Raw genomic sequence first — 13,523 nt, forward strand, 5'->3', positions numbered from 1 at the left:
AGGAAGAAAAGAAGAGAGAGAGAGAGAGAAAGAAAGAAAGAAAAAGAGAAGGAAGAAAAAGAGAAGGAAGGAAGGGAGAGAGGGAGGGAAGGAAGGAAGGAAGGAAGGAAGGAAGGAAGGAAGGAAGGAAGGAAGGAAGGAAGGAAGGAAGGAAGGAAGGAAAGAAAAAAACATTAAGGGTTATAAAATGGCTAAGGATAAAAGACTGCCATTGGAAAAAGGATAATGTAAATATTTAAATTCTGTGAAAGAGTTCATTCCCTCATAATACTAGACTAGAGTCACTTGAGACTATTCATTTTAGTACATTGGTTTTTTTTTTCTTTTTTCATATATACATATTTTTTTATTGATTTCAGACAGGAAAGGAGAGAGAGAGAAACATCAGTGATGAGAGAGAATCATTGATCGGCTGCCTCCTGCATGCCCTCTACTGGGGATCGAGCCCACAACCCAGGCATGTGCCCTTGATCAGAATCGAACCTTGGACCTTCAGTCTGCAGGCCGATGCTCTATCCACTGAACCAAACCAGCTAGGGCTTTTGGGCTTTTTTTCTATTGTAAGTACAGACAGAACTCTGATAACTCTCACAGATGAGTCATCATCAAGTATCTGCCCATGCCTAAATACTGGTTTAGCATTCAGAATTGTATTCAGTTGTGTATTCACTGTGTTTATGTGTGAAATACCTGTTGCATATAGAATGGCATTAAGTATTGCAAAGGATTTATTCATTCAGCAAACATTTATTGACTGCCTTTCATGTGCCATACACGGACTAAAACAGAGATATAAAAATGGCTACAGATTCCTGCCCTCAAAGGACTCAATTCATGTTCAACACAAAGTTGTGTTGATGGAAAGGAAAAGTACACATTTAAAAAATAAAAAAAATAAAAAACACCAGCCAGCTTGGCTCAGTGGTTGAGCGTCGACCTATGAACCAAGAGGTCATGGTTTGATTCCCAGTCAGGGCATACGCCCGGGCTGTGGGCTAAATCCCTGGTGTGGGGCTTGCAGGAGACAGCTGATCAATGATTCTCTTTCATCATTGATGGTTCTATCTCTCTTCCTCTCCCTTCCTCTCTGAAATCAATAAAATATATCATTAAAATATATTTAAAACAACACATACTTGTAATACTATCATAATAGCTCCCATTTTTTAGCACATTTTTATGTGGTAGACACTATTTAAATGCTTTACCTTAACAAATGTGATTTGAGGCACCTAATTCAAATACCTCAAATTTTTACTGCATAAAGATACAATTATTCCAGCTTAATAGAATAAAAAACCAACACAGGTCTGACCAGTGTTGCTTAGTGGTTGAGAGTCAGCCTATGAACCAGGAGGTCACGGTTCGACTCCCAGTCAGGGCACATGCCAAGGTTTCGAGCTCTATCCCCAGTGGAAGGTATGCAGGAGGCAGTCAATCAATGATTCTCTCTCATCATTGATGTTTCTCTCTTCCTCTTCTCAAATCAATAAAAATATTTTTTAAACTGACTCAGAAAGTGTAAGTTAAGTAACTTTTTCAAGGGCACAAAACTAGCAGATGTCACATACTCAAGTGTCAGATGTCAGATATTCAAATCTTGTTTCTATCACAACAGGCTTCCTCCAAGGCCTATGTACAATATGTCAGGGCACAAGGAAGGAGGGATAAATTCTGCCGATGAAGGTGTAAGATAATGAGGCTTCTCTGGAAAAGCTTCAGAAACTTAAATCATTTAATTGGATCTAAACAAGGAAAGATGTGTTTAAACACGGAGTAATAAAAGAGCATTGTGTGTGTTTGAAATCCCATGAAGAAACCACATATGAATGCATAGATGGTCAGGAAGGGAGGCCCAGGAAATGAGTCGGGAAAGACAAGCATAATCAGGTCATGAGAAGCCTTGATTGCCATGCTAACAAATTTGAGCTTTAGCCAGAAACCTGGGAATGACCAATCACTCAAAGATCTTGGGCAAGGGAGTCACATAATGCATTCTAGAACAGCCGTGGGCCCACGGGCCGGATCCGGCCCGTTTGAAATGAATAAAACTAAAAAAAAAAAAAAAAGACCGTACCCTTTTATGTAATGATGTTTACTTTGAATTTATATTAGTTCACACAAACACTCCATCCATGCTTTTGTTCCAGCCCTCCGGGCCAGTTTAAGAACCCATTGTGGCCCTCGAGTCAAAAAGTTTGCCCACCCCTGTTCTAGAAGATCACACTGGTGGAGATAGGATATGGTACTGGAGCTTAAAGGGGAGTTTAGGGTTAGAGGTTTATATTTGGGAATCAATGCGTGATAGTGCTGTAGCAAGTTGGGTTAGTAAAAAAGAAAAGAGCCCTGGCCACTGTGGCTTCATGGTTAGAGCATCAGCCCCTGCACTGAAGGGTCTTGGGTTTGATTCCTGGACATGGGCATGAAACTGGTTGCAGGTTCAATCTCCAGCCCTGGTTGGGGCGCATGCGGGAGGCAACCAATTAATGTGTCTCTTTCACGTTGATGTTTCTCTCTCTCTCTCTACCCCTCCCTCCCTCCTTCTCACTCTCTAATATCAATGGAGAAAATATCCTCAGGTGAGTATTAACAAAAAGAGAGAAGAGAGTCAATGATACAATGCACTGTAAACATTAATGTTTAAGAGAAGTCCCAAAAAAGTATCCAGGATGAAAACTAAATGTGAAAAGTTATCATCATATAACCTAATAAATAAACCATAGGGCCAATGTATGTAGTATCATCAAAGCTATCTAGGATAATTTTTACATTTATTCATTCATAAAATATTTAGCTCCTACTGTGTGCCATTATGCTAAGCTCTGGTGTTCAGTAGTAAACAAACCATACTATCATCTTTATGGAACTTACAGTCTCTTCTATCTATAGCAGTGGTTCTCAACCTTCCTAATGCCGCGACCCTTTAATACAGTTCCTCATGTTGTGGTGACCCCCAACCATAAAATTATTTTCATTACTACTTCATAACTGTAATTTTGCTACTGTTATGAATCGTAATATAAATACCTGATATGCAGGATGTATTTTCATTGTTACAAATTGAACATAATTAAAGCATAGTGATTAATCACAAAAACAATGTGTAATTATATATGTGTTTTCCGATGGTCTTTGGTGACCCCTGTGAAAGGGTCGTTTGACCCCCCAAAGGGGTCGCAACCCACAGGTTGAGAACTGCTGATCTATAGAAATATAAATAAGAATACAGTGCCTGAAGCAAGACATGTACAAGCTGAAATAGTTTTGGCTATTACTATATAAAAGTGAATTTAACAGGAGACATTTGTAATAGTGTCAACAATCAAATGAAAATTTTTAAATGAATTTAAGTTAAAATTTTCTCCTTTTGTTGCATTTCTTTAAGTTTCAAAAGGATTAACTCTGTCCCTTTTTTTAAAAAAAAAAATGTTTTCTTTCTCTTTTTTAAGAATACTCCTGAGAATTTACATATCGTGGCTGAACGTAATCTCTTGCTTCATTTGAAAAAATTAGAAAAAGATGGAATGATATGTAAGTATACTTCTAAATTTTCTTTTACTGCCAGCATTTAAATTTTTTTTTTTTTACAAATGAACTAGTTCCTTTCAGGAAAAATAACACCCATTAGAGTCCTCCCTTGAATATCACTATAAGTTAAAGAGACAGGCACTAGAAAGGGTCAATAATGAAAGCCAGTGGGCCACACGTGGGAACCAAACACTCGCACAGGAATTAGAATCTTGCTTAGAGGTTCCAGACCTCACCCACCAGAATGACAGTCAAAGGCATGTAGTGGAAAATAGCTTCTCTTCTCCTAGACCACAAGATCTACGAAGAATTTTACATGTAGAAGATTTGGGAACAGCTAAAGGTTTTAGCAGTCCTAAAGGTAGTAAACTCAAAGATATTAAAGCAGTAATTCTACAATTGTTTATTAGTGTTACGTTAATTTGTCAAATTAAGAATCTTTATAAAGGTTTTATCCTTAAAATCAACTGGTTCAAAGATTGAATTTTGTGTAGAAGCTTCATCATTGTTCTTAAATATACAAAAAAAAAAAAATACCAACTTTATATTGAGCAACAAAATTATTTTAGGAATGAATGCTTTTTTTAGCCAGAAAATAATTTAAAATCCAGTGAATTTGCTTATCCACTGTTAAAATTTTACTCTTTCTTTCCACAGTTAGCAACATGGATCCTGACAAGAAATGGAAAGCTCATCTTTAGTTTCATATTAGTGAAAGTTCTGTTGTTTTGTTTTTAGAGAATGGTATGTTTTCTTAACTATTAATTATTTATGGAGATTATAGAGTATATAACATTTAAAATAACTCCGGATATACTTTAAAATAATGTCGTTTTCAAATATATAAATTATACTTTACATCTATGATATAAAATATTTATCTAACCTAGATCATGTAACATTTTACCAAATATTCAGGAACCAATAGTTTATCCACTTACAATTGATTAAGTAAAATGATTACTTTAAAAATAATAAAACTTATATAATTTAAACTGGATATTATTCTTGGAGATTGGTTACCTATTACCAGTGGCCAGTGGTACTGTGTTCTCTAGCTGCTTTAGTAATTTCTATGTAACCCTTCCTTTTCTGCAACCCTTGTCTATATCTTCAGATGATAGGTTTGTTTTCATGTTTCTGTCGATTATATCATGATTATGTATTCTGTAGCCCTTTATCGTGTTTACTTTCTTATAATGATACTAGAGGCCCAATGCACGAAAGCTGTGCAAGGGGCTCGGCCCTCGCAGCCGCAGCAGCTTGCCTTGGCCCCGGCTTCGTCTGGAAGGTCGTCCGGCTGTCCAGTCTAATTAGCATATTATGCTTTTATTATTATAGATTCCACAAGTGATTTATGTATATCAACTTTGGGTAATTAAAAAATATTATATTCCCAGCTAAAACCATTATATAATAATTATTTTTGTAATCCATGAGTATAACCAACTTACTTTCCTCGTTTAGGTTTTAGTATAGAAATAGTCATAAACATATACAGTATATGAATTATATACCAATTCTTTTATTGATTAAGGTATTACATGTGTGTCCTTATACCCCCTTGCCTCCCCCCCACCTCCCACTCATCACCTCATCCCCCTGGTGTCTGTTCCTTTTTATAGCAGCGTAGTATTCCACTTATACCAATTCTTTTCATTAGAGGATTATAAGACAGTGCATTTTTATATAAGTAATGTTCTTAAGTAGTGGTTAGGTTCTCAGTGTGGCCACCAATGCTTATTTAACCCACAAGGTTATCAAATCACATTACTAAAATGAGCTCAAAATCCTGAGAATGTATTTCTGTACTCTTTCCTAAGATAAGACTTTTAATATTTTTTAACTCCCTCTTTCTGCCCTTTTCCCCAAGACCCTAGCATTTTCATACTATTCTGAACACCTACTCTCATGCCCTCGAGCAGTGATGGCGAACCTTTTGAGCTCGGCGTGTCAGCATTTTGAAAAACCCTAACTTAACTCTGGTTCTGTGTCACATATAGAAATTTTTTGATATTTGCAACCATAGTAAAACAAAGACTTATTTTTTTGATATTTATTTTACATATTTAAATGCCATTTAACAAAGAAAAATCAACCAAAAAAATAAGTTCGCGTGTCACCTTTGACACGCGTGTCAGGTTCGCCATCACTGCCCTAGAGACCTGTTGTGTTCCTGAAACCTTTCCATATTACAAAGTAATTGTGAACTCAACAACAAAAAACAAGCTACCCAATTCAAAATTGGGCAAAGGACTTGAATAGAAACTTCTCCAAAGAAAGGTATACAAATGGCCAATAAACACATGCAAAGTTGCTCAGCATTACTAATGATTAGGGAAATGCAAATTAAAACCACAATGAGGTGCCACTTCATGCCCATTAGGATGGCTATTATTTTTTTTTTTTTTAAAGAAAAAGAAAATAGGTGTTAGGAAGGATATGGAGAAATTGGAACTCTTGTGCATTTCTGGTGGGAATGTAAAATGGTGTGGCGTCCATGGAAACAATATAGTGGTTCCTCAAAAACTTAAACATAGAACTGCCATATGATCCAGCAATTCCATTTCTGGGTATATACCCAAAAGAATTGAAAACAGGGACTGGAGCAGATATTTGTACACCCAGGTTCCTGGCAGCATCATTAATAATAGCCAAATAGCCCTAACAGGTTTGGCTCAGTGGATAGAGCGTCGGCCTTCGGACTCAAGGGTCCCAGGTTTGATTCCCGTCAAGGGCATGTACCTTGGTTGCGGGCACATACCCAGTAGGGAGTGTGTAGGAGGCAGCTGATCGATGTTTCTCTCTCATCAATGTTTCTAACTCTCTATCCCTCTCCCTTCCTCTCTGTAAAAAAATCAATAAAATATATTTTAAAAAAATAAAAATAAAATAATAGCCAAATAGTGGAAGCAACCCAAGTGTCCATTGAAAGATGAGTGAATAAATAAAAATGTTGTGTATACATACACTGGAATAGTATTGAGCCTTAAAAAGGAAGGAAATTCTGACATATGCTACAACATGAATGAAACTTGAGACATTACACTAAGTCAGCGGTTCTCAACCTGTGGGTCGCGACCCCTTTGGCTGTCAAATGACCCTTTCACAGGGGTCGCCTAAGACCATCCTGCATATCAGATATTTACATTACGATTCATAACAGCAACATTACAGTTACAAAGTAGCAATGAAAATAATTTTATGGTTGGGTCACAACATGAGGAACTGTATTTAAAGGGCCAGAAGGTTGAGAACCACTGCACTAAGTGATATGAGCCGATCACAAAAGGACAAATATTATATGATTCCACATGTATAAGGTACCCAGAGTAGTCAAATTCATAGAGACAGTAAAATGGTAGATGCCAGGGATTGGGGGAAGGGAGAAGTGGGGAATTATTGTTTAGTAGGTAAGGAATTTCAGTTTGGGAGGATGAAAAAAATTCTAGAGATAGATGATGGTCATGATTGTACACAAACAATTGAATGTACTTAATGCCACTGAATGGTATACTTGAAATGGTTAAAATGGAAAATTGCCCTAGCCGGTTTGGCTCACTGGATAGAGCGTCAGCCTGGGGACTGAAGGGTTCCAGGTTCGATTCCCATCAAGGGCATGTACCTTGGTTGCAGGCACATCCCCGGTAGGGGGTGTGCAGGAGGCAGCTGATCGATGTTTCTCTCTCATCGATGTTTCTAACTCTCTATCCCTCTCCCTTCCTCTCTGTAAAAAATCAATAAAATATATATTAGAAAAATAAAATAAAATGGAAAATTAAAAAATAACTATAAATATCCTCCCCAACACCAGCACCAAAAAAGAAAAAAATCAGTATTCCCATTCCCTAAGTATCGCACATATCAGCAAAATCTAGACAAGATATCTGATTATATAGAAATTTGAATGTTTAGTTACCTCTTACTAGTAACTTGCTTCTCCATTCTTTCTGATCAAATCAGAAAACCTAATTGTCATTGTTATGCCCCCTCCCTCATCTCATTCCCAATTCTTTACCAAGTACTGACTATTCCGCCTCTAGAATTGCTCACTCCCTCTTACTCCACCAGCACTCCTTAGTCCAAGCCATCATCATCTCTCTCCTGCACTACTGCAGCAGCCCTTAACTTTGGTCTTCCTGCTTCCATTCTTGGAGGGAGTTAGGGAACAGGGATGAGAAGGGCATTCAGAACTGAGGAAATCTCATGCACAAAGCCATGATTCCATATCACTGTCTGAAGTACCATGGTACACTTTAAGCTGCAAGTAGACCTATTGGGAGAGGGGTGATAATGAAAGGCTATCAAACGTATTGGTTATTGAAAATGTCAAGGCAACGGAACTTGAACAAAAACAATGGCATTCGTTAAGTATCCACTTTGTGCTGGGGACTGGATCAGGCACTGGAGATAAAAAAGGGAACAAAACAGCATCCCTGCCCTCTAAAGAAACGCATATTCTGGTTGTGGGGACACACATACAATATGCAGTGCCATGTTTGGAGTAAAGGAAGAGTCTAACCTGGTTGGGTTGTAGAAAGATGCAAGAAGCCTGAGCTCAGTCTTAAACGATGAGCAGGTGGCAGCCAGAAGTTAGGGGTATTTGGGAGGTGAGAATTGTTCACTTGGAACAGCATATGCACATAAACAGATAGGGCAGAGCATCACGTGGTTGGGAAACTAATTTATGTGGTTAGACCAGCCGTGGGCAAACTATGGCCCACGGGCCGGATCCGGCCCGTTTGAAATAAATAAAACTGAAGGAAAAAAAAGACCGTACCCTTTTATGTAATGATGTTTACTTTGAATTTATATTAGTTCACACAAACACTCCATCCATGCTTTTGTTTCCGGCCCCCCGGTCCAGTTTAAGAACCCACTGTGGCCCTCGAGTCAAAAAGTTTGCCGACCCCTGGGTTAGACTATATAGTTGTGGGCTGAGGTTTTAGGAATAAGAAGAATCTCATGGGAACACACAAAGCTCACAGGAACCAACCTGACACACAGCCATGCTTCACACAGGCTGGAGTACACACACAATTTAGGAATCATTTTGTTGCCGCCTCAACAGCAAGAGTTTGTCCCCAACCACTATGGTGATTTCATTCCTTTTTGTTTCTGTCACCCCGGCCTTTATCTCCCATTCAATACACGGAGTAGGTTTGGATTACTCATAGCTTCTGCTTACCCATTTTCTGTTTACTCAACAGTATCTACATTCATGTCATCACTTTGTCTTCTCTGCATATCTTCATCTTCTGTCTCTCTCATTGATGTTCCTATCTATCTCCCTTCCTCTCTCAAAATCAATAAAAACAAAAGTATTTTTAAAAAAAGAATCCCACCCTGACTGGTTTGGCTCAGTGGATAGAGCGTCGGCCTGCGGACTGAAAGGTCCCAGGTTCGATTCCGGCCAAGGGCATGTACCTTGGTTGCGGGCACATCCCCAGTAGGAGGTGTGCAGGAGGCAGCTGATCGATATTTCTCTTTCATTGATGTTTCTAACTCTCTATCCCTCTCTCTTCTTCTCTGTGAAAAATCAATAAGATATATTTTTTTTAAAAAAGAATCCCTACGAGAAGACTACTAGTCAATTAGTTTTCCCATTTTTTTCCCTATGATTCTTTAAGATTTGAATCCACTGAGAATCAACTTTTTCCTCTTAAGGTGAGACTAACATCTATTCTCTTGGCATGTGATGCAACCTACGTTTTAGATTTTTCCAAGGATTGAAGAAAAGTTTTCACTAGAAGAAGTTCTCTTACACCACAGAAGTTCTCCCAGCCTACTTTGTGGAAGTAGATTGATCATGCTTCCTTCTCCTGCTTCATTTTTTTTTTAAATTGCAAAAAATGCCTATCACAAGTGGGATATCTCAAGATTTTATTTCTAAACCTGAAACTGAGAAATATTGTCAACCATGCATTCTCTCAGAGCAAAAATGTGGTCTTGGACCACTTTTATGGCACTTATTACAAATGCAAATTTCTGGTGCCTACCCAGATTTACTGAACCAGAATGTCTGAAGAGGGCCAAGGAATGTCATTTTTCCATCAGTTCTTTTCCTACATCAATTATAATAAGTATTGTATTGGTTTTTTCTTTATCCAAGGTTAGAATGAGGTACCTACATATAAAACCTCTCCCTGTTTTTTCTTAATGATATTGAGGACAGCTCTGTCTTACTATTGATGTTCAGTGTCCATGGCACGAAATCTCAGATTTAAGGGCTGGAATAAAACTGTTTCTGTCGCCGAAACCGGTTTGGCTCAGTGGATATGAGCGTCGGCCTGCGGACTGAAGGGTCCCGGGTTCGATTCCGGTCAAGGGCATGTACCTGGGTTGCAGGCACATCCCCAGTAGGAGATGTGCAGGAGGCAGCTGATCGATGTTTCTCTCTCATCGATGTTTCTAACTCTCTATCTCTCTCCCTTCCTGTCTTACTATTGATGTTCAGTGTCCATGGCACGAAATCTCAGATTTAAGGGCTGGAATAAAACTGTTTCTGTCCTGTGAACTGAATAGTGGTTCAGTTCCTCTCTCCCTTCCTCTCTCAAAATCAATAAAAACAAAATATTTTTTTATGGTCAGTATGTTTCCTTTGTTAGACTAGTGCTTGTCAAATTGGACTAATTCTCAGAATCACTTGAAGAACTTTCAAAACACACACTACTTACCAGACCCCACACAAGACTCATTCATCAGAACCTCCAGGTTAGGGAAGATCCATGCGAGAGTGATAATTACCCTGTTTCAAAATCCCTACGTGGGACAATATCTAGTTAATTCACCATGTTCACTTTTTGCTTGGCTTCCTAGAAGCTAGTCTTGCAACATTTTTTCTTGGAATTCAGTTCTTGAATATAATTATTATTTTTCTTTCCCATTTTATTGTCTCATTTAGTATGTTTTTAATGAATTTCAACTTCAAAGGAATAACTATCCTTTGGACCATCACATTTCATGCAATAGCATTTAAACCTAAAATAAATCAGTTATTAGGACTATAGAGTGAAAGAATATTGTGAGCATAAAAGTCTCATCATTCAGATTATATGGAGACTTCATGGAAATTATTGTTTGAAAAACACACTGAAAATCATTGCTATTAAATGCAATATACATAAGTTCTTGGTCCCCTTTATTCCCTTTGCCATGGGAACCCCCAAGACTGGATACATTGATCTCCTTTCTTGTTATTCACCACCTCAAAGATCTAACCACGTTAGTGGTGTTAACCATTACCACCATGCTGAATAATTTCCAGATGTGTGCTTGAGCTGGAACCATTCACCAAAACCCCAGGCCTAAATCTTTTGCTATCTGCAGGAATTCTTCATTTGGCTGTCTCCCAAAGTCCAGACATCAATGTGAAGAAACTCAATACATCTAAAACCAACTCTTTTCTTATTCCACAATTTTATATTCCTAATTACCACCCTTCGCAACTCACCATTTGGATAAATAGCATCACCATTATCCCATGCCCGAAGCTGCATTGGTCCTGAATCACTCCTATTTCTTTTAATCCCCACTCCACTTAGTAGAGCAATATTTACACTACAGTTTGAGGATGTGGATTCAATTTGACGACCAAAGAAAATGCTGGTGGGTATGAGTGATGCTCAGAGGACTGATAAATTGCCTAGGAAATGTGAGTGGCTTGCTTCACAGGGACAAAGGCTATCATTTGTCTTAGTCTCAGGGACTTATCCCATTCTCTTTCCTTCCCTGAGCTAGTGCTCATTTCCCCAATTAAAATAAACTACTAGTAATTGAATTCTGTATACATGGTCTATTCCTGTTTCCATTTGTCATGGTGGTGGTGATAGCAACAGTTTAGTAATAATATTCCTCATCTGTCGAAAAGAAATGATAGCAATTCAACTTGTTGTTATGAGTATTAAGTGTTCATAGTGTTTAGTACAACCCTTTGCACCCAGTAAATACTAGTTGCTATTATTTAGTCATTGTCGTCAATAATATATTCACATATTCCTCTATGATTATTTCACTTTGACTTGTACCATTTAAGCTCCAAAAAAGTGCCATCTTTATTCTTTAATAAATTCTTACCGTAACTTTCTAAGATTAAATTCACATTCTTCACCTTGGGAGTTAAAATTCAATAGTTGTAAAATCCTAAACAACTTATTTTACAGAGCCTCTATTTCCTTATTTGAAATAGGGATAACATTATGTTCCAGGTTAATATAAGGTTAAAATTACTAATATATATCAACAGTGCTTGGGGGACTGCAAAGAATTGTCTACATGTTAGCTTTTTCATTTATGTTGTAAGCTTTGTCTTGGGCTGATGCAATCAAGAAAACAGTTCCAAAGAATCTTTGGCCACCACCCTAAGACCTTGATTCTACTAGGCAATGAGCCATACATCATTTTTTGATGGCTACAAGATATCAGCTCAGTTCAACCAGTTACAAATTCCCTGAGGCATAAGACCTTCTAATTATAGAAGCCATTTACGAAAGCATTTTGCACAGAATGATGCAAAAAGAGAATGATTCATTCTCCTCAGGTGAAAGTGATGTACTGCGTGCTTCCTGGCAGCTGGAAGTGCCCAGCTGCCTTTTGAAGCCATCCTAAATAAGCTGCTGTGTCCAGCATGTGCCAACCCCCCAGGAAATGCTGACGCATTTTAGGACCCTCTTGAAAGCATAACAAATTCAAACTAAGACCCCTTCCTTCCTCTGTGTCTGCTGAGGTTATTTCAGATATCCACCCCACCATACATCTCCATAGCTCTTGGTCGTTGCCTCAAATACAAGTCACTCCACCCATCTATTATGCTCATTCACTTGTGTTCATGCTACTCTTTTTTTTTTACCTCCTCTGATCCAACCACCTCCTGCTCTTCCTCTACATCCAGAACCTGTCCACCAGATGGTTCATGTTCTTATTTACCCCAAACCCCTTCCTCCACAACTTCTGGTAATAGACTCACCCTACCCATAGGGAAAAGCATGTGACTAAAGTGGGCCACAAAGGTTGACCCAGAAATGATCAAGCAACCAAGCCAACCTAGTCTAAGTCTTTCCTGGGTATTGTTCTGATAGAACCTAAAGTGACCGTATTCTCTGCCATGTAAATAACATCTATTTACAATAAGGAAAAATGAGACCAAACTGAAACAAAGAAACAAGAGGGATAAAGAAATAGTCCTACTCTTCCTGTGAGTGGCCTGAGGTGACCTCTGAAAATGGTTTGCTATTCACTTGACCCAGGAAACTTTACAAACACTCATGAAACTACCCAGGTCATCAAGGGTATGCATATCCCAAAAGCCACCGATTATCTAAAGGATGTCACTTTACAGAAGCATCGTGTGCCATTCTGTCATTACAGTGGTGGAGTTGGTAGGTGTGCCCAGGCCAAACAGGGGCTGGACGCAGGGCCAGTGGCCCAAAAAGAGTGCTGAATTTTTGCTGCACATGCTTAAAAATGCAGAGAATCATGCTGGACTTAAGGGTGTAGATGTAGATTCTCTGGTCATTGAGCACATCCAGGTGAACAAAGCTCCCAAGATGCCGTGTAGAACCTGTACAGATCTCATGGGCCAATTACCCATTGCCTGAGCTCTCCCTGCCACATTGAGATGATCCTTACTGCAAAAAGAACAGATTGTTCCTAAACCAAAAGAGTGGTTAGCAGAGCCCAATAGAGAGCTATGGAGATGGTGCCTAACAGAAGAGGGCAAGCATGCAGGGTAGGAGCTTGCAGTGCCTGACTGAGCACATCAGTGGTACAAAGACTTACCGTTTCTGCCCAGCGTACGGGAGCTCCCCACTGGGCCGGCCAAAACTTTGCTACACAGTCTGAAGCTCTTCCTGCCCAGTCCTCCTTCCTTCCTTTCACAGATGTCAGACCTGCGCTGTAGTCTGAAGGCTTTCCCTGCTGACTCCTCTTCCCTTTATATTTCACAAATGTTATTGTCAATAAATCTCTTATGATTCTAAGTCTGTTTTGGCATCTGT

The 13,523-nt window shown here is 38.8% G+C and overlaps 1 protein-coding gene across 2 annotated transcripts in view; it reads left to right on the top strand.

Moving 5' to 3' along the window:
• LACTB2 (lactamase beta 2) overlaps positions 1–4,706 on the top strand; it is a 27,442-nt gene extending 22,736 nt beyond the window's left edge. Inside the window, exons 6-7 of one of the 2 annotated variants that reach the window (XM_006086371.3) lie at positions 3,450–3,531; positions 4,186–4,706. In XM_006086371.3, coding sequence (XP_006086433.1) covers positions 3,450–3,531; positions 4,186–4,229 — 126 coding nt within the window. In that variant the 3' untranslated portion in view covers positions 4,230–4,706. Of the gene's footprint in view, positions 1–3,449; positions 3,532–4,185 lie in introns of those variants that run through there. The other variant, XM_023751984.1, reaches the window with a different exon arrangement.
• The last annotated feature ends 8,817 nt before the right edge of the window (positions 4,707–13,523 follow it).

The sequence above is a fragment of the Myotis lucifugus genome, unplaced genomic scaffold (genome assembly GCF_000147115.1).
Source record: "Myotis lucifugus unplaced genomic scaffold, Myoluc2.0 scaffold_27, whole genome shotgun sequence".
In the NCBI taxonomy this organism is placed as follows: Eukaryota; Metazoa; Chordata; class Mammalia; order Chiroptera; family Vespertilionidae; genus Myotis; species Myotis lucifugus.